General features: G+C 38.4%; 2 protein-coding genes across 3 annotated transcripts in view; both read left to right on the forward strand.

Annotated features, from left to right (window-relative positions):
* The window catches only part of SPICE1 (spindle and centriole associated protein 1), a 49,289-nt gene that overhangs the window by 27,321 nt on the left and 583 nt on the right, over positions 1 to 21,385 (forward strand). For both annotated transcript variants that reach the window (XM_010985045.3, XM_010985046.3), the window contains exons 8-17: positions 471 to 613; positions 821 to 958; positions 1,316 to 1,569; positions 3,132 to 3,263; positions 6,679 to 6,823; positions 7,893 to 8,117; positions 14,431 to 14,918; positions 17,108 to 17,291; positions 19,497 to 19,599; positions 20,343 to 20,430. In XM_010985045.3, coding sequence (XP_010983347.3) covers positions 471 to 613; positions 821 to 958; positions 1,316 to 1,569; positions 3,132 to 3,263; positions 6,679 to 6,823; positions 7,893 to 8,117; positions 14,431 to 14,918; positions 17,108 to 17,291; positions 19,497 to 19,599; positions 20,343 to 20,430 — 1,900 coding nt within the window. The remainder of the gene's footprint in view (positions 1 to 470; positions 614 to 820; positions 959 to 1,315; positions 1,570 to 3,131; positions 3,264 to 6,678; positions 6,824 to 7,892; positions 8,118 to 14,430; positions 14,919 to 17,107; positions 17,292 to 19,496; positions 19,600 to 20,342; positions 20,431 to 21,385) is intronic.
* The window catches only part of CFAP44 (cilia and flagella associated protein 44), a 105,275-nt gene continuing 103,398 nt past the window's right edge, over positions 19,509 to 21,385 (forward strand). The window contains exon 1 of the mRNA XM_064495258.1: positions 19,509 to 19,599. The gene's annotated coding sequence lies outside the window, so the exon portion shown is untranslated. The remainder of the gene's footprint in view (positions 19,600 to 21,385) is intronic.

Genomic DNA, 21,385 nt, shown 5'->3' on the forward strand with positions numbered 1-21,385 from the left:
CAAAAGGCTCAGCTCTCTAACCCTCTAGACTGCAGCTCTCCTTCTCATTCCCTCTCCCCACCTCCCGACGCACAGGAGCAGAGTCTGCTCCAGTCACTTTACTTCAGTGATAGGCAGAGCCTGTGCTCTGAGGACAAGCTCCTTTGTATAAACCAGAAGGGGCCAAGCCATGTAATTCCTCTAGACAAGGCGAGGAGAAGATGGAGCCTGTAGTGCAAAACTTCAGAAAGGGCAAATCACTCCTGCTTTAGGAGACAACATAGATAAGAAACTGAGAGGGAGATGAAATGGTTCTTTCTAACACTGAGAAGACTGGCGTTTTAGTTTTTTGTCTTATAAGTTAAAGCAAAACATTTTTCTTTGATTGTGAATTATTTAAAGTTTCTTCAGACCAAACATGTAAGCAGTTGAACAGTTTAAATGATAGCACTTGTGAATTCTAATGTAGCTTGTTGTCCCATAATTTATAGATTTCTCCAGCAAATAAAGGAAGATAATTCTGAGTTGATTAATAAACTATGGACTGATATTCAGCAAAAAATAGCAACACAGTCACAAATAACAACATCTTCAGGAACTCCATCATCTGCTTCTCCACCAGGAGACCGAAAAGGTTTGGTCCCCATTTGTGTTGTTTTCCCTAGAGAGTAGCTGGCTTTATTATGTTCTTCCTGAAACACAGTAATTTTTAAAGGAACATTACTTGAGTTTTGATTGTCTTAGCCTGATTAAAATACTGATTGATCTGTCAGTTGAAATGCATAAAAGACTTTTTGTTGTCGTTCACCTGAGATACGCTTGGAAATACTCTTCCTTTTAGCTGCTCTGAGTGCTCCCGATGCTGTCAAGAGAATCCATAGCAGACTTCCACCTGAGGCATCTACCACGACTCTAGATGCCAGCTATGCTGTGGGGCAAGTGCTGAACTCCAGGAAGCAAAAACAGCTGTTAAATAAAGGTTCCACCCCTTGATTCACAAAGATGAGTTATTAAACATGTAACTAGATACAGCTGTCTTAGTTTCTTAGTACGTGTTTTTTCCCTTAAGCTCATCCTGTTGGATTCTACTAAGTAAGTTTGTTGAATGGTAGCCAAATAATGTCTACTTTTATTCCATTTAATTCTAGAAAGATGGTTCTCATACATTCATTATGGATAGCATAAGTCTGGTTTGAACAGTATAGTTTTTTTAAATGAGAAAATGATGATAATTTTTATTGTTAAAAAGCTTTCTATAAATTGTGAACAACAGTCAAATGTTTTTCTAGTATAATTTTTCCTGGTCTTAACATAGAATGACTTCTGTCATTATCAGTGAAAAAAAGACCTCCTTCCAAGCAGAAGAGTAGCACGTTATCAGCCAGCACAGCCTCCACGGATTTACCAACTAGCAGTAACTCCAGCCTGGATGTCCTCAAACACATGATACACGAAGTGGAACACGAAATGGAAGAATACGAGCGGTGGACAGGACGCGAGGTCCAGGGGCTCCAGAACAGTCAGGGTCTCACCGGCTTCACCCTGTCACTCGTGAGCTCCCTCTGTCGCCTGGTTCGGTACCTTAAAGAGGTAAGGGCGTGGGGTTGTCAGTCTCCCCTTCTGCCAGACTGCTAGCAGAAATGGGTGGGGTTTTCCTCTCAACACTCGAGTTATTGGAATCTCCAAGTATTTGAATAGCTTTGTTTAAAAGACCTCAGCTCTGAATTATCTGTAGTAAAAGTTTATCCTGTTAATTCCCCTCAGCATCTTGATACAGATACATCAGATAAGTGATGTTGATTTTATTTTATTTTATTATTTATTTAAAAAAATTTTTTTGGTGGGAGGTAATTAGGTTTATCTTTTTAGTGGAGGTACTGGGGATTGAACCCAGGTCCGCATGCATGCTAGGCATACACTCTGCCACTGAGCTATACCCTCCCCTCTGATGCTGCTTTTAATATGAGCTTTAGTAAAATATAATTAATAAGGTAAGCCTGCTATAAATAAAATTATATCTTGTGCTAATACTCAATATTGCAGTTTGACAGTGACAGATTAATTAGAAGTACTAACCATGTCCTCGTTCTACTGCTCTTCTCTCCTTGCTACTCCCACGTCAGTTCAGTGTGGAGAGTGGCATGCCTGTAGTCTGTAGACATAGATTAGGAAAATTCTTCATGTTATCTGCATCACTGGTAACTTGGGCTTTGCTGCAGTGTCGGAAGTAGGAGACATTTTATTGTCGTTAAAGGAATAATTTCATTAATTCATTTGTGAATAATAATCAGTCCTCAGAATGCTATGGAATTAGAATTGGTTATGTATTACATCTTTTTGAGAAATCTATTTAAACTGTTATTTATTTTTTATGTATTTAAATTTGTTAAGCAAATATGACCAAAAAATGTGTAAGGAAATTTTATTATTTAAAAAAAAGTTGATTCGCCACCCTGATTCACATGTATCAACTTCTCTGGCGCTGTCTTCCTAAAATTGCTTTTTAAAGATTTATTATACTGTCAGACTTGTGGAAGTCTTAACACTCCTCCACCTGTAAGTCAGGAATCTCTAGGAATGTACTTCTGGCTTTTGGAAGGTATTACAGGCTTAAAAAGCAGGTACTGTTTAGTTAATCACTTGCTTTACAAAGCTAAATAATTTAAATTTGCTTTTTAAATTTTTAATTATTTTTTAACAAACTTAATTTTTGAATTAGTGATACACTTACATGGTATGAAATTCAAAGATACAGAAGGGTATATGATGAAACATCTAATTCCCACCCAAACCTCCATTTAACTTGTTTGCTTCCTCGTCACCAACTAACATTACCAGATACCAGCGTGTCCTAGAGATGGCCTACATATATGTAAGCAGTACGCATATGTACTTCTCTCCATGCTCTTCTACAGAAATTGTAGTCATTTAATTCTATATACCATTCTGTTCATTGTGTTCTATCTAAAGAAGGGAAGAGATAAAGCAGCACATTTTAATGAAATATAAACCTTTTAATAAAAATATTAAGTCATTACAGTCACGTAATATATCCTTTGCAAGTATTACCTTGTTTGACAGCTTGAGTAGGAACTTTTAGTTTTTGACATTCAATGCTGTTGATGGGAGTTTATTTGATTTTCTTTTTGTAGAGTGAGCTCCAGCTGCGTAAAGAAGTCGAGACAAGGAAGCAACTGGAACAGGTGTTAGGTGATCATCGAGAGCTCATTGATGCTCTGACAGCTGAAATTCTTCTCCTGAGAGAAGAAAATACTGCTACCCAGGTACTCAGATGAGATCCCAGATTTTTCTGTGTTTAGTAGTGTAAACCATCTTTAAGAATATATGAGATTCTTTTCCAGTTGGCTTTTGGTTTAGTTGTGCCGGTGTGATTATCACTTCTTTATTGTCATCAACAGTAACTTTTATTGAACATTTATTACATTGGAGGTCCTATAGTAGAAATGTGCACTACAAATACTGTACAGAATAAATCTACTGTCTTTAAGAAACTTGATATTTATTGGGGAGGACAGAGTCTACATTTAAATGATAACTACCAATATTACAGGAGTTTATTGAAAGTGTGAAATGAGTGTTATGATAGTTACTTTTAGTTTCAGGACAGCAGAGGATACCCTTTGAGGAACCCTCCTGTAACATACACCATTTAAAGATGTTTATAGTATCTTTAGTATCTTTAGTCATCTTTTTGTCAAATAGTGGTTATTATTACTTTTATTTATCAGCCAAAAGAGACTAGAAAATCAATAGTTAGAAGACAAGTTGTGTTTGTGTCAGTGGACATTAGATATAAAATATGCATTTTTTTATTGATGTATAGTTCACATACCATTTAACTCACCCTTTTAAAGGGTGCAATTCAGTGGCTTTTTTTAGTATACTCACAGAATTTAGTACCAGCACCATTATCTAACTCCAGAATATTTTCATCACTCCAAAGAGAAACCCTATACTCATTAGTATTCACTTTCCATTCCCTCCTTGCCTCAGCCCCTGGCAACCACAAATCTGCTTTATGTTTTTATAGATTTGCCTAATCTGGATGTTTTATGTAAATAGAATCATGCAGTGTGTGGTCTTTAGTGTCTGACTTCTTTCACTCAGCATGTTTGCAGGGTTCATCCGTGCTGTAGTGAGTGTCAGTATGGCATTCCTCTTTATTGCCCAGTAATATTCCCTTATCTGGCTCTATCACATTTTGCTTATCTGTGCATCAGCTGAAGGAGATTTGAGTTGCTTCCTCTTTTTGTGTGCGATGAATGGACAATGCTGCTGTGAGCATTCATGTGCAAGTATTTGTGAACATATGTTTTCAATTCTCTTGGGAAGGTGGGCACTTTTCAAGTGTATCAATTTGTTCAACAAATCTTTACTGAGCACTTACTGTGGGCCTGGCACTGTCCTAGGTACAAGAAGTACAGTAATGAATGAAAAAGAAATCTGGCCCTCATGGAGCTTATACTTTAAATAAATCCTTAAAAAAAGGAAGTGAAGTATATTGTAAGTTAGATGGTTATGTGTACTATAAAGAAAAAGGTAGGAGGTATAGGAAGTGTCTGGGGTGGGGAGGTGTAAGTGAGATGGGCCACGTCTGTCTGAGGAGGAGACGTTTGAGCAAAGGCTTGAAGGAGGTGAGGGAGCCAGCCTGCTGATGGCTGGGGTAAGGGCACTTGAGACAGAGGAACAGCAAGGGTGAAGGTCTTTAGGTGGGAATGTGGCTGTTGAGCTCAGAGCCATGGAAGAGACCAGTGCGGCCAGAGTGGACTGTGGGAGACAGAGAGTAGGAGGAGGTAAGAGCCTGGAAGCCAGACCATGTGGGACCCTGCAGGCTGGATAAGGACTGGGGCTTTTGTTCCCAGTGAGAAGGGAAACCCCTGAAGGGCTCTGGGTAGAGAAGAGAGTGATCTGACTTAGGTTTTAAGAGGACAACAGTGGACTGCTATGTTGAGATTAGATCAGAGATCACCACCCTTTCTCCGCTCAGGGTGCCCTTAGTGTCTCAGAACACCCCGGGCCAAAGAAATACCCAGCAGTCTCATTGATTAAGTAGTGAGGTTCAAACAACTCAATAAGTACTTACGTCTTAACAACTTGGATGCTGTGTGAAAAAAATAATACATGTAAAGTGATTGAAAAAGCCATATTTTTATTCATGATTAAATAACCATAATTGTTCACTAATGAGATCACAGATACCTGTTGGGCATTGTACAGCTTCTCAAAACTTGGAATCATATTGGACACCATCACTCTTATTTCCTACTCCACAATCATTTTAATGCTTTTGGGCACAGCAGCTACTAAAAACTCAGCTTCACAAAGATAGGGCACCATCAAAAGGAATGTATCTCGATCTAATGTGGAGTCTGTGAACTGCTTCAAGCTAGTAGTAGTTCACTGGTACCTGAACATCAGTGTTTCCCTTGAGGATTTAAAATGTCCTGTGGTGCCCCTGTGATCCATTCTGGTGCCCCCAGGTGCAGTCTGGGAGCAGTGGAGGACTAGAGTTTAGGTGGTCAAACACAGAAGCAGAGTATTACAGACAGGAGTTACTGGAATAATTCAGGTGAGACATGGCAGCTTGGTTCTAGGTTGGAAGTGGAATAGGTGGTGAAAAGGGACCAAATTCTGAACATGTTTTGAAGTCAACCAGTAGGATTTGCTGATGGGTTGGATGTGAAGTGAAGGAGAAGACCAGAGAGAAGAATCAGAGTTTTGGACTGAGCAGTTAGAGGGACAAGTGTCGTTAATGAGGGGCTGTTGCAGAGGGGTTTGCTTTTGTATATTTTGAGTTTGAGAAGCCTGTGTGAGTTCTAGATGGAGTTGTTAAGTAGGCCATTGGGTATATGAGTGTGGAATTTGGGGAAAATTTGGCTGATACAAAACTGTTTCATGGCCTTTCTTTAGCTGTCATACTAATAATATTTCTGATTTCTGACCACATCTGATTTTTATCAAATGTGTGTACATCTTGGAGATAAATATGTCTGTTTGTGTATATACAGTTGTCCCTTGAACAGCACCAGTTTGAACTGTGCTGGTTCACTTACATGTGGATTTTTTTCAATAAATACGTACCACGGTACTACACGGTCTGCAGTTGGGTGAATCCGTGGATGTGGAACCTTGGATGCAGAGGGCCAACTATAAAGTTAGGCACGAATTTTTGACAGCAGAGAGTTGGTACTGCTAACTTCCACGTTGTTCAAGTGTCGACTAATATATATATATATATATTTTTTTTTTCTCTTAATACTATTTTATATGCATTACCATAAATTTTTATAATGCTCATGTTTATCAGTTTAAATGCCTGTATAATATTGTATTGAGTCTCCTCCCTCTAATGTATCTGTCTCTTGGGGTAGCTCGAGAGTCAGTAGGAATCATCTATGTGAAGGGATTTTGTAAATTGAAAGCCCTGTGAAAGGGTTAATTCTTATTGTAGCAGTGCACTTATTAATTAATGATGTTCCATCATTTATTTAACCATTCCTCTATCATGGAATTTAATAAATATTTATAATTATGTATTTTTATGAAAGCATTATTTTAGTATTTGAATGAAAGTCTGAATTCCTAAGAGTATTTGAAGCAATGACATAATTATACATATCTATGTGATGATTTGGGGTCTGATATGCCAGTAATACTATTTTGTTCTCTTTTCTTGAGGCGAGACTTCAGCAGTACATGATCACAACAGATGAGCAACTTATATCACTCACCCATGCCATTAAGAACTGTCCTGTGATAAATAACAAAGGAAGTCAGGCATTAGAAAGGGGAGCCACAAGTAGAAGAAATATGGACAGTCCAGGTGAGTGGAATAATCTTATTATCTCAGATTAGCATTAAAATAACTTACAGAGTAAACAAAACTGTAAACTTATATGTAGCCGTTGGCTGTTTATGCATAAACAGCATTGTCACTGTTACATTGGCCACTACTATTTCAGCTAATATTTATCAGATGCTTTCTCTATGCCAAGTACTTTTACAGTGTTTTGTATGTATTATCTTGTTTAATCCTTATAATGCAGCTTTCACTTAATTTGCAAAAAGTTCTGCACTCAATCTTATGAGGTAGGTGTCCTTGTTATCCCCATTTTTTAGATGAGAAAACTAAGGCAGGAGAGAAGGTTAATAACTTACTGAAGTCACACAAATAGAAAGTAGCAGAACTAGCTTCCCAGACATGTGGGAATTTAGTGCAGCACCTTTCGTTATGGTGCCCCAGGTTCAGGAGGAGAAGAGGTGGTCTTGGGAAGAGAAAAATAGAGTTTCAGAAATTCATAACTTTACTTCATTTGTGGTAATGCTTTGAAAGCCTTTCTTCATCTCATGGGCCATCATCATATTCCACAGGCTGAATAGGACATATAGGATTTTTCATGTTTTTTACTTCTAAGTAATACTTTGATGAGTGTCTTTGTGTGGAAAGAGTTTTATATGTTTAGGAGTGTTTTCTTACGGACTCTAAGAAGTGGCTGCCTCTAAAATTTCACTTGCCTGACATAAACTCAATGGCTAGGGTAGGTCTTCAAGGGCAGGGGACCCTTGTGCTTTTCTCAAAAACAACTGCTTCTGGGGGTGGGAGGACAGCTCACGGGTAGAGCACGTGCTTAGCGTGAACGAGGTCCTGGGTTCAATCCCCAGTCCCTCCATTAAAAAAAAACAAAGCAGAAAACCAAAACCCGGCTACTTCTTCCCAGTGCTGGCCCCACAGGAGCTTTTCCTGTGGGTTCCTGCTAAATGAGGATATGGACTAGAAAAGGAAGGCTCTGGAGACCACGTGATTTTGCCCTTCGTGGAAATGCACGTAAGTACCAATACCTGACATGTGCTCGTAATTCCTTTAAGTACTAACAGCCTTTCATCTTCTTCAGAGGGTCCAGTTGTGAATGCTGATGTCTCCATGCCGTTGATGTTCAGAGGGGATGAAGTGGCTGAATTCCCTCAGGAAGATTTGCCTGTTAAACTGTCTCAGGTGCTCAACCCTCCAGGAAGTGGGAATCTGGCCAGCAGTTTTCCAGCACGTGTATTTGAGCCGGCTGTGTTGCTAACACCACCCCGACAGAAGAGCACCTCAGAATTCTCTCCTTTGCAGGATGGTGAGCAGCCTTCTTCTCAAGTTATACGGCAGTTGTTTTTATGCTTCATAAATGTAATAATTGTGTTCATTGTTACCTGAAAAGCAGAATTCCAAAAGGTACTGATTATTACACATAACCTTTAAGCTGAAGGAGGATTTTTTAGGTTGTTTGTCTCATGGGTGTTATAGCTATGGTGAAATGTGACAATGAATTTTAGTATGTGTCTGTCCCATCAGACATGGTAAATATTAAGTAAACTCAGGTCAAAGGACCAAAGTCCTCAGCATTAAAATGTGGAGTAAGGGGAATGCCCTCTGTCCCTATGGTCCAGGGACATAGGAAGTGGGAAGAAACAAGAGGAGATTTTACTCCAGAAAGTAAAGAAAGTTTAACCAAGGAGAGGTAGGAACTGGAACTTTGAGGATTTTGAAAGTCAGATCTGGTTATTAACCTCTTTTTCATCAAAGTTTTTAGCCTAGTCAGTTGAGGGAATTTTATAATGAAAGTCAATGGACAATTAAAATTAGCTTTAGAGTCCCTTGTGCAACACATATATAGCTTTAAATCAAATTTAAACAATTTATTGTTAATCCTGAGCTCAGAGATTCTTAACTTGGAGCTCATGGATGGTCTACAGATGCTCCACAGACTGCTTCATTGCTTGGAAAATTGTATTTATTTGTCCACATGCGCATTATTCTGGAGCTGTAGCTTTCATTTCACTTTCAAAAGAGCTCTTTAATCAAAAAACTACCTTAGACTTTCACATTTTCAGAAAAATGTGATTTATTCTTTATTTGCCTAATTTTTTATTTCTTAGAGAAGAGTGTTTATATTCCTATATAGGGGAACAGGAGAATAATTTTTATTGTCATTGGGACATAAATATTTTGTCAGATTTTCTGCACTTTGTTTCCCTAGGAGGACATGGAGAGACCTTAAGAGGTTAAAGAAAATGACAAATCTTTGTTACATAAAATTTGTCTTGGCATTTACAACGCGCATGTAGAGTCTGTCAGATCTGCGTGGTGCAGGGAGACCGTGCTAGGCTGAGGGTCGGGAGTGCGGGAGTCTTGGCGTGCCCATCCAGTGACTAGCTGTGCAGCGCAGGGCTGAGATACTTACCCTTCCTGGACTTTCTTGTCTCTCAGATGAGAGGCTTTTCCTTTTTCTTTACTGTTCCTTCAGCACAACAGTTCTATGATTTGATATTTCTTCTTTAGAGATCTAGAGAGTATTTTAATCCCTGATTAGACTTAGAAAATATGATTTGAATTCTGATTTCTATTCAGGTTAGATTTTCATTCCTTAAAGTAATTTTTCAAATATTTGCATGATATTAATGAGCTTGTCTAATGATCTCTTATGAGATACTGGAAATTATTTTCCACTGGTGATAGTAAGATAGCTTGAAGTTCTATTAAAGAAATAATTACAATAAATATGTTTACTCTGATTGCAAATAAACTTAATGTTCATTAAAGCAAGTTATTCTGGGACTGCTGTAGACATCATTTTGTTAGCATCAGGTACTGCACTGAAAATAATACTGCACATGTCTTTTACAGCAGCTAAAACTATCTTTGAATATGTATTCTGAATTGGTGAAGTTTTGTTATATTTTTCAGCAGTTTGTTTGGAATACTCACATGTAAAGACTTGTTCTGTTGAACTGAACATGCAGACAGAGATGAGAGATAGGGCCCTTCATCAGTGTTCAGTTAGGCTCTAGAACAACTCTGTTCAATGGAGCTTTCTGTTGATGATAAAAGTGTTCAATGTCTACTCCATTCAATATGGTAGCCACTATTTGCCTTATGGGGCTGCTGAGAACTTGAAATGTGGATACTGTGAATGATGGAACTGAATTTTATATTTTGTTTAATTGTAATTAATTTAAGTTTGAGTATGAATAGCCACATATGACCAGCAGCTACTATGTTGGACAATGTTGCCCTAGAATTTCCCATCATAAATATTTTCCTTTAGCTACTAATTAATTTCTGCTTTCTTTTATAGCCATGCTTCTTGAAAGAGTGGTATATATATATAGACATACTAAAAAGAGTGGTATATATAGACACATACTAAAATTCATTGTCACATTTCACCATTATATATATATATAATGTGCTAGTTTCACTTTTACTTTCTCCCATTCACTTTTTGTTTTAAAGTATTAATTTAATTCATGTTTGCAGGTGGTTTTAAAAAAAACCACATATAAGGGTCTCCTCCTCCCCTACCTCTAGGCCTACCTCAAAAGCAATTATTTTTATATATAGTGGCTAACATTTGTAAATCTCAAACTCCCAAATTTATCATAATTGACTGTACTTCAATTAAAAAAAAAAGAAGCAATTATTTTTATCCCAATTTGATTTCTGTTTTTCTGCTGGTTGTCTTCATAATTAACATAAAATATTTTTATATCTCTTTTCTTGAAATATCAACTTCACACAATCATTGCAGACTCTCCCTTTTTTTTTTTTTAACATTTTTTTATTGAGTTATAGTCATTTTACAATGTTGTGTCAGACTCTCCCTTATAAAAGAAGAGGGTTTAATTCATATTAACACCTACCTCTCTTCTCTAATTTGGGTAATTATATTTTTATTTTTAATTTTTCGATTGCATAACTTTGTGACTTAAAATACTTTCAATTTCTCCTTCATTGACTTTAAGTAATATCTCTTGGCTTTCTGCTATATAAGGTGAGGACACTAGCTCCCTTCCCTTCCTTCCCCCTCTCCTTCGTTTCCACATCCCACCATCAGTCAAGTTTGCCTTCCCTTTAATAGTATCAAGTTTGATAACATTTACATTGTTCTATTACAATCATGTCTTCTGTGTCTCATCTATGGTTGGATACTGAACATTGCAAGCAAATAACAATTACATTTTCTTTTGGTGTCCATTGTTACTATCAATCCTTGTTCCATACAAAAGGAAAAAGTTTATAGTATGAAGATCAAGGTGAATTCTCTTTATTTCACTTCATCATTTGCTCAGAATCTTAGTTGGCTCTACATACTGGGACTTTCTTGTTCAGTTTTTATTTTGCCTGAAAGTTCAGACTGCTTTTACCATCTTGTTGACAAAAGAATAATTCACATTCATCATATCTGCAAGTCCTTTAGTCACGCTGTCTTTGGCACGGAATCCACTTTCATCCCACAGATCCCTTCCCAAAGCCCCCCAGCCCCTGCTCCAGTCTTGACTGACTGCTTTCGGGGCCTGCTGTGCAGCTCTCGTACTGGGACTTGTGGTTATCATACTCCTGGGTTGAGCCTGTTGTGTCCTAGATTCCATTTCTTCCTCTTCTTTGATTTTCTCCCTCAGTTTTCTGAAAGAAGTCATCAGAAAGGGTATATAGAAGGTGAACTTTCAGTTTTTGAAAATCTGAAAATATTTTAGTTTTTCTCTTACACTTAACTGATAATTTGGCTAGAAGTAGAATTCTAGTTCTGTAGTCCCCTTTACTGAGAAATAAAGGTATTATTCCATTGATTTTTAGTTTCCAGTGTTGGAATTGAGATGTCTGGTGCCGTATCTAACTTTTATTTCTTTGTACTTTTGACCTTCTTTTTCTCTGTAGAAGCTTTTAGGATCCTTTATTTTTATTCTGAAATTGCACAAGGTGTGTTTAAATGTGGGTTTTTTTTTTCTCATTATGCTGTCAGGCACCAGTGGTGCCTTTGAGTCTGAAGACATGACTTTCTGCAGCAGTTTGGGGGAATTACATGTTGACCTTCTGGATTATTTCCTCATGTATTTGGTCTTATATCTTCCTTCTTACATTCTGGAATTTTTTTTCACTTTATACTCAAATCTGTCTTTTACATTTTTATATTTTAGCAATCATATTTTAAAATTTCAAGCAAGGTTCCTTTCTTATTGTCTGATTGTCCTTTTTTCATTATGAATGCAATATCTTCTGAGGATACCAGTTAAAATTTTGTTACATTTTCTTCTGTACCTGATTTTTTTTTTTCTTCTCAGTCTCTTGTCTATTTACCTTTGTACTGCTGGCTTTCCTCATATGTCTGGTCATCCTTTATTGTCCATTCATATTTCAGAATAAATGACTAGATTAAATAGTATAGGTGATTGGCAAAAGTTTTCTTCCCTGTGATGTAGTTACGTCTAGATCTGTTTTCCCAACAGATTTTGGCTAAAGCAGCTGCTTTGTATATATGGGCATGAGGTGTTAACTGCAGGCTTCCTTTAGAGTCGGCAAGCAGGATCCAGCTATTCAGTTGGGCCTACCACATTTGCTCTCCCTGGCTGGCTGGCTGGCTGGCTGGCTGGCTGGCTGGCTGGCTGGCTGGCTGGCTGGCTTGCTTTCGTTCTTTCTTTCGTTCTTTCTTTCGTCCTTCCTTTCTTTCTTTCTTTCTTTCTTTCTTTCTTTCTTTCTTTCTTTCTTTCTTCCTTTCTTTCTTCCTTTCTTTCTTCCTTTCTTTCTTCCTTTCTTTCTTTCTCTCTCTCTCTCTCTCTCTCCCCCTCCCCTTCTCTCTCTCCCTCCTTCCCTCCCTCCCTTTCTTTCTTTCTTTTTTTTTTTTTTTTGCTTTCAAGGATGGGTGGGGGAAGTGATGAGCAACAGCTTAACGGATATAAATGTATGAAAGAAACTTTCCAGTAATTCACCAGTTTAGTCCTCCTTTTCTCTTTCTCTGTACCTGTCAGCGTTGAGCCTGCAGCCTTTTTAGTGCCCCCAGAAGAGACTGGCTTTGCCTGTAGCTTTCTTCTAATATAGACATATTCTGAACTGTGGCTTCCGCTCAATTTCATTCTTTCACACACTTCTCATACACTCTCAGTCTTTCAGAAATATGTTGAAATATCTGATTTGCTAGTGCTTCTCCCCAGACCATTATCTTTACTGTTGTGGGTTTATTTTCTTTTGTATTTCCTTACTGTCAGTGAAAGAGGGTGAGATAAATGTGTGCTCAGTCTGTAGTCTTGAACCAGAACCATCTCTTTTCCCAGTTCACTCCCAATTAGGTCAATCTACCTAGACCACTCACTCCTGTGTAGGGCTCCAGTGGCACCATGTTGCTAAGCCCAGGGTACACTTTTCTGACCTTACGTTTCTAGGTCTTACAGCAGTGTAACCCACAGTTAACCACTGCCTCTTTGTTTCCTTGATACCACATTCTTGTATTATTTCTCTTATCTTTTTGCTGCTCCATTTCACTCTACTTTGCCAGCTTCCTCTGCTTCACCCAACTCTAAATGTTGAGTCCTTCATGTCTTGGTACTGGTTTCTTCTCTCAGTCTGTTTTTTCTCTGTAACCTCACTTGTTCTCGTGGCTTCCAATACCTTCTATAAGCCAGTGACTTCCAGTTTTGGATCTTAGCCCAGATGACCTCCTGAGTTTCTGACCCCTGTTTCATCTTCTTGGATAGATATATGGATGACTTGTTAGGCACCTTAAACTTAGCATATTGAATACAATTCTTGATAATCTCTCTTCCCCCAAATCTGTTCTCCCTATCTTCTCCATCCATGCACTTGTGCATGCTGTCCTGATTTATGTGTTGCCCTCACTCCCCACTTTTGGCTTATCACTCTCAGTTCTGTTGCTAAAATACTTCACAGTGTATCTCCTACTCTCCATTTCTATAGCCAACATATCTTAGTCAAAGCTACCATCATCTTTCTTCTTGCCCGCTACAGTTGCTTACTGGTCTCCCTACTTCTGTTCCTGGACCTTCTAGTTATCACAGTATTTAAGAAGTGTTAAATATATAAATTGAGTCATTGCCAGGGCTTCTCCAAGCTTCATTGTTCTTGGATTAAATTATAAAATTCCTAACATGGTTTAAAAAGCTCTTCAAGAAATGGCCCCTGCAGGCCTCTCCAGGCTCGCATGTTCCCAGTTCTCCCTTGTTGCCATGCTGTAGCTAGACTGGCCTTCACATCTGTTGTTCTCTCTGACTGTAATGTTCTTTGCTTTACTTTTTGCCACATATGTAATTATCTAAGATTTGTACTTTTTCAAAGATGCTTTCCCTGCCCATCCTCAGTTTATATTATGTATCTATACTCCCCCCACCTCAAGATTCCCAGATGTGAGTTTTAATATATGTGTTAAAATGTGAACTTGGTAGCTGGTTCTTCACATGGATGCTAATAAGGTTTAAGGATATAAAAGTCCCTGTACTTAACTGTTAGAGGTGGCCTTGCTGGTCTGTTCTTGAGGCATTCAGAAGCCAAGCCCGCCTGTTGAAATACTTGTCTAACTCTCATGATGGGTAATGAGATGATTATAGTGCCAACTATGGATAAATGACAGATGCTTATTATGGTTTAATTTTAATCTACAGTGTTGAGGAGGACTGTTCAAACTCGGCCTGCTCCACGAATTCCTCCAACTGTGGAAATAATTGAAAAGGAACAAAATTGGGAGAAGACCTTACCTACTGGCACAGACGTTCAGAATTCAAGTGAAGAGAGTCACCTCTTTACTCAGAGGTGGAGGGCCTCTCACATGGGAGAAGATTTGGGGAACAAAACCCAAGCCCCTTTTGTTAACCTCTCTCAGCCCCTCTGCAGCTCCCATTCAGGTGGTCAGCAATCGAGAAACCCTGCATTCTCAGAAGAACCCCCAGTACTGGGAGATGGACAACAGCTTAGAACAAATGAGACGTTAATACAAAGAAAGGACATCATGGCACGAATTGCTGAGTTGACACTGCAGAATTCAGCTATCAAGGCACATCTGAATAATATTATTGGGCCAGGAGGAGAGCAAGGGGATGGACTTCGGGAGTTTAACAAACAGGAGACAAGTCATGCCAGTGACATGACCGCTGTGAGTACCAGTTAAGGATTGACTGTGGACATATAGGAATTTAAGTATATTGCTGGAACATCTTAAGGGACTTCCTTCCAGAAGTGACCCTGCCCCTAGATAGCTTATGCTTTGTCATGTCCTCGTCACAAAATAAGTAGAGGTTATTTATCTGTTTACATTGCACAGACATTAAAAGAGGATAGCATAACATTAAAAATGGCAAAATGAATGAGGAAAATAGGACAAAGGTAAAAAAAGTGTAGGAAAGCTAAAGTTAAGCTAGGGATGAAGTTTTAAATATAAAATGTAGAGTTAACATGTCTTGAAAGTTTGCCACACAACTATGTTTTAATTGAAATCATTTTTACTCTTAAAGGTGCTCATTAAAGAGAATTATATGTAGTTGTCTCTCAGCTTATGAGTAGATGATTTTTTAGGACACAGAGTGCATTTTTCTATAGAAATGATGTTTTACAGAATTACTAAAGTCAAACGTTCATGTACATATGAAATCATCTTGCTAAAATGCAGTTTCTGATTGAGTTTGTCTGAGGTAGGGCCTGTGCATTTCTAATAAGTTTCCAGGTGACGTTGGTCCGAGGATTACATTTTGAGGAGCAAATGTCTGCACATTGTAGTGCTGGAATTTTGTAAGTTAAGTAAACTGTGAGCTGACCTGGTAACATGAACCTTTGTTTCCTTGTTTGTGAGGAGAAAAGGGATTCTAAGTTCCAGGTGTGGAGTATTTATAACACACATCCTCATGCTGGTCCCAGTGATGGGAGAGACTTCTTACTACCCCTTCATGAGCTAAGGTGGCACCTGTCAGGGTTCTGATAGGGGATGGGGCTTCATTTTAGTAGCAGGAAGGAGCTGGCCAGCTTCTTGGACTAGGGGTTCCAGAGGTGATTGCTTCCATAAGGACTCTACCAGAGGGGGATTGAGGGCTTCCATGAGGAAGGTTACAGGGGAGGGTGGGGGTGAGGGCATCCCTGGTAGCACTGGCTCATGGGGATTACGGGCAATATGGGTATGGAGTCACAGGAGGAGCAGTCACGCACTGGCAGAGGGGCCACGAAAGAGTATTAGCAGGGCAGCAGTCATCCATACGGTTGTGTGTGAGTACAGACTGCCTCGGTTTTAGTCCATGGAGGCACTTCTATGTTTGCAGAGTTTTGAAGGTTATTTGAAACAGGCAACTCTTGGTTTAAAAAAGGCCACTGAATTAAAAATTGAGCTCGCCCCCTTTTCTTATTAGTATAGCAATCAGGCTAGAGAGGATAATCTAATATTATCGCCCTCACTGCCCTTTTTGTTCTCATCGGAATTACAAAATGATTTTTAATTCATACTGTTTTACTTGTCTCTTTTTTTAACTAGTGAGCATAAGCTACAAATTAGTGATTTCTATTAGGGATTGTTTTTCTCCCAAAGGGACATATTAGACTAAGTGAAATAGTTAAGAGTGACATATACATTCCTTTCAACAATTTTCAAATCAAACTTACGTTATACTCCTTGGGTGGCTCCTTTTCAGTTCATATTCCTTTCCAGTCACACATTTTCTTGAATCAGATGTCTTAGGCTAGAGTAGCCCGGGGAGGCTGACACACGGTCAGAAGGAGTATAAGATTCCTACAAATCTTTGCCAAATAGCTCATGATGCAGGTATAAAGATTATAATTATAGAAGCATCTGTTTCAACTACAGCAGATCCTCTTTTGTATATTGTGATTCAAACCCCAGACCTGTCTGTAACACGTTGTTGATCACCCACTGTGGATCTGGTGCCCCTGAGGAGACACAGCTGTCACCTAGATTTGGGTGACGTGGCAATCAGCGTGTTAATAGGGATGTTAATTAGAAGCCAGTCACTACAAGCAGTGTCTTTGCTCATATGATCTTTGTGCAGCTCAACAAACACTAAGAGGTGCAGGGAGGTTTTGCTCTGTCCCACAGACACTCTCCATGGACAAAGGGACTAGAGGACTTATGTGGCACCAATAGTAGAAAATTAGTATCCCTTTACTTTAGCCTTAAATGTTAGGTGATTTGTTAATCTTACTACTACTCGCTTACTAGACAAGTTTGCATGTAGCAAGGGCTATGAATACTTTGATGGCTCTTAGTGGAAGAGTTTATTTTTACAAAAAGTCATAATTGTTTGGATTATTTCTAACATGGAATCTGTGCCCTTTTTTTTAAAGACTTTTCCAGCAGTACAACCTCTAACACCAAGTAGCATGGAAGAACGAATTGCAGAATTGAATCGGCAGAGTATGGAGGCTCGTGAAAAACTCCTGCAGTTACTAGAGCAGCAGAAACTCATCGGTCTGAATCCTTCCCCGCCAGCAATGTCACCTATTCAGTCACCTCTCAGAGCATGGACTGGTTAGTCACAAATTTATGACTTAAAAGCTTAGACATATGAACATTTTCACTTTCTTGATTTTGTGAGTAAATATTTAGTCAAAAGAAATCTCAGAGAGCAGATATTTCAATGTCTTCAATTTTATATAGAAAGAAACAGACCTAAGTCACAGAATAAGTGACAGAAATGGGACTAGGAGGCGGGTCTTCTGATAAAAAGCTATCCCATGCAGTTAATCTTTGGTGTCTGAGTTCCTACATTGCCCTACATGTACATGGGATTGATCACAGTGTATGATTCACTTAGGACATATGCTGCAGCTAATTATATAGCAGCAAAATGATCATTTAGAATTGCATTAGCAATTACAAATTACAAGTTACTATTCTGTTAAAACCATTAAGTCATTTTCATTTGTAAATTAAACTTTCTGTTCTGTTGTTTCATTTAGGAATGTGGAAAGCTGGAAGGGGTTCTAAATAATAGAAAAGTAACTGAAAAATTAGTTGTCATTGTATTCACATTAAAAAAAGTACTGATGAAATGCAGTAGATCTCAAATTGCTGTTTAGCCAAAAATTTTGGAATTATTAAGACCCTTGGGGGTAGAGCTGCATGAATGTTGTAGAGAGACTAAGTTAGGCCTGGTATGAGGGGAGGTTCTAAGTGTCAGGAATAGAAGCTCTGCATCAGTAAGTGGTGTGTTAAAGGGACTCCTGTGTCCTGTGGCTGGCTGAGGTAGGTTACCTTTAAGGTGTCTGCCAATAAGACTTTTTCTCACAGGAGTTACTTCCTTTTTGAAACTATAGAGCCAGAAAGCAGAATGATTTGGAAATTATTGGAAAATGTTGGATAATTTATTTCCCTAAGACCCTTCTACTTGGTTTATTCTGGGCCCCTTCACATTATAGCTTTGTCTCCTGTTATTCATAGTAAGAAAGTCTAGAGGGAACTTCTGATTGACATGAATAAATTAAATCACTAAATGTATCTGAATACCAACTGTGTGCCTGCCATGTTCTGGGTACCGGGAGTACTGTGTCGAACAGGACAAGTCCCTGCCCAGCTGACTACTCCAGTATTCAAGTTGGGGAGCAGGCAGTAAACAAATAAGCAAATAAATATATGAGAAAATATCAGTTGGTGATAAGTGCAATGAAGAAGAATAAAGCAGGTCACTCTTAAGAATAATTTTATGATTAAATGAGACATTTATTTCACTAGTTCTTTGAGATTAATAATACTTGCACTTCTGTCATCTCATTTAGTTTTCAGCACACCCTCGGAGTAGACAAAGCTGATAGACCTATTCGGTAAATAAGTAAACTGAGGCACAAAGAAGTTGAGTGATTTGTCTGAAGTTCTGAAGCAAACTGGCATCCTTGTACCTGGCATCCTTGCAACTCTTTGCAACTGTGTAGTTTCCCTTCCAGTGCTTATGTCTGAGATATTCTTTTCTTAGTAAAATTCTTGGTTTCACAGGAGCCTCGGTGGGCTGTAATGATAGAGATAAAAATAAATCATATGCCACGCAAAACCTTTTTTGTTTTCTAGGGTAAACAAGGAATGTGCTACAAAATTGAATAGGGCTTCATTACCTCATAAAGCCTAGAAATCACTGGTTTTAAGCAGTGGTTCTTAGGAGCCTCTGTGAAACTCACTGAGATGGACATAAAGCCTGTCATTAGTAGATATAGTAAATATTTGATTGATTCTGAAATCAGATACTTCTGAAATCTTGAAAATGTACATAATTATACTTATCATTGGCTACATGATCTCCTCAGCCAACTTTCCCATCCTAATTTAATGTCTGCAGTAATGGTAGTAATGTAATAGATTTAGAGGATTTAAAGTTTTACTGAATAACTTCAGAAATTTCCTCTCCTTTTTTTTTTTTTGGAAAGCTTTAGATAAGCTATTCTGACCAAGCTCTCATGTCCTTTAGGGCCAGCTCTTCATTTTTGTTTCTTGCTGCAGATCTGACATGGTACCACTTGTCTGAACATTCTGGCTCTCTATGAACTGGCATGCTACTGAATTGACACTAGCAACTGAAGTTTCTTGTCTCACAGCTCATTTAAAAAAAAAAATCCTTGAAGTGTATTTATGGGCCATAATGATAAAAATGTAGAAAGAACCCTCAAATTTATAATGTGAAATTTACAGTAAGACAGATATCAAGTTAAATTTTAATGAAACTAATGTTTATTCTTATATTTTTAGAAGGAGGAAGGAGGACAATTGAGGTGTCTATTCCAGGAGCAGAAGCCCCAGAAAGCTCAAAATGCAGTACTGTCTCTCCTACCAGTGGGCTAAATACAAGAAGGTAGGGTTAAAATCAAGAACATGGTGGTTTGTATTCTATTCCTTCTGTGAAGAAAGGAAGTGCATAGTGTCTGACATAGATCCAGACAGATTCACTCATGTAGAGAAAATAGAATAATTGGGGAGGAGAATTTTGGGAGGAAAAAAAGTAGTGAGGAACAAGCCTTAATTAAGTAGAAAAGCACTGGGTTGGCTATTGAAAAATGGGATAATAGCACATATGTAGAGCGCTTTATGGGTTACAGAATTAGCAGATAATATATGACAGGGTGGGCAAATTGACCAGCGGTATTTTCTTCCTTTAATAAGTGAAACCGAAGCTCATGGAGCTAATTGGCTGAATTGTCTCGATGGGTCACACGGTTGCTAAATGGTGACACTGAGCATGTCCCTGGCTCTGCCTCCACTCTCCATGCTGCCACTGCACCGCTCTGAGTCTCAGCACTCTTCCACGGCCTTGGCTTCTCCCCTACCCCTGCACATCCATGATACTATAGTGGTCTCTGTACTTTCCATTCAATCCTTCTGTAAACCTAAACATAGTCTAAAAAGAAAGTCTATTAATTAAAAAAAGAAGACTTAGGCTGGTGAAAATACCTTGCTAATAATTTACCTCCTTTGGACTTAAGTCATCCATTCCCTTTTAGGTTCTTGCCAGTATTGAGAATTGTGTCTTACATAATTTTTGAAAGTTAATAATAATAACAGATTACTCTCTTTCTGTCTTTCATTTCTCATAAATAGATCTTCAGGGGCTACTAGTAATTCTTCTTCTCCATTAAATGCCAGCTCAGGAAGCGGGCACTTGACACCGCTTAATCCGAGAGCAAAGGTATATGAGAAAATGTGATTGTGAAATGTGTGTAGAGGGTGAGGGAGGAAGCGGGCTGATTTGGCAGTTTCCATGCTTAATTATTATTCCTGTTATCTTAAAGATGATGCAGAATTCCGAGACGAAAAGAAATACAAATTCACCTTCATTAGAGAAAAACAAATAAGCATACACTTCTTTTGTTTCCTAGGGTAGCTAAGGAATAAGATAAAGTTCAATAAGATTTCAACAGGCAGAGACTGGGACATTACTATTTCAAGCAAAGCTTTCCAAATAGTGTGGCAAGATACACAGGGGAGCCTTGAATGGGCTATAGGTGTACTGAGATACGAGTTTCCTCAGTCCTTGCTGTGGCTGTGTGAGGCTTGGGATAGCCCGAGCCCTGGGGCTAGTCACTTTCCTTGTCACTCTGCCCCAGGTGCTGTATCTGAGTGTGCACAGAGAGGTGACATGCCACACTTAGGTTATAGCACAAAGGGAAAATAAATGTCTTACATATTCTTTATGTGTTCTGATTTGCAAGAGGAATATATAGAAACTAAGCATCTTACAATATATCCAAAATTTTTGCAAAAGTCATTTTTCTGTGCTGATAATACAGCAAAATATAGTTCTTTTGACTGTTTGGTCATAGCATATATTCAGGATATCTTTAAAATCACAAACATTACATTTGCGAACGTGAGCTGACAGCTATTTGATAAGGGGGGTGCCTTCCTTGTTATTCTTAGTACTAACTTAAGTAATCAGACCAAATAGTGAATGCATCAATAATCATTGAGTACTAATCGACCAAATCAATCAGTAGGCTCAGATATCGCAGTTGCCCAGCCCTGGAAGATTTGTCCTTTGCTGTTTCTTATATTCTGAAACAGCTTTAATGTAAACTGTTTTATATCATTAGTAATACATTTAATTTACTAAGATCAAATAACTTTTTGTTATTTTAAAAAGC

The sequence above is a fragment of the Camelus dromedarius genome, chromosome 2 (genome assembly GCF_036321535.1).
Source record: "Camelus dromedarius isolate mCamDro1 chromosome 2, mCamDro1.pat, whole genome shotgun sequence".
Taxonomy (NCBI): Eukaryota; Metazoa; Chordata; class Mammalia; order Artiodactyla; family Camelidae; genus Camelus; species Camelus dromedarius.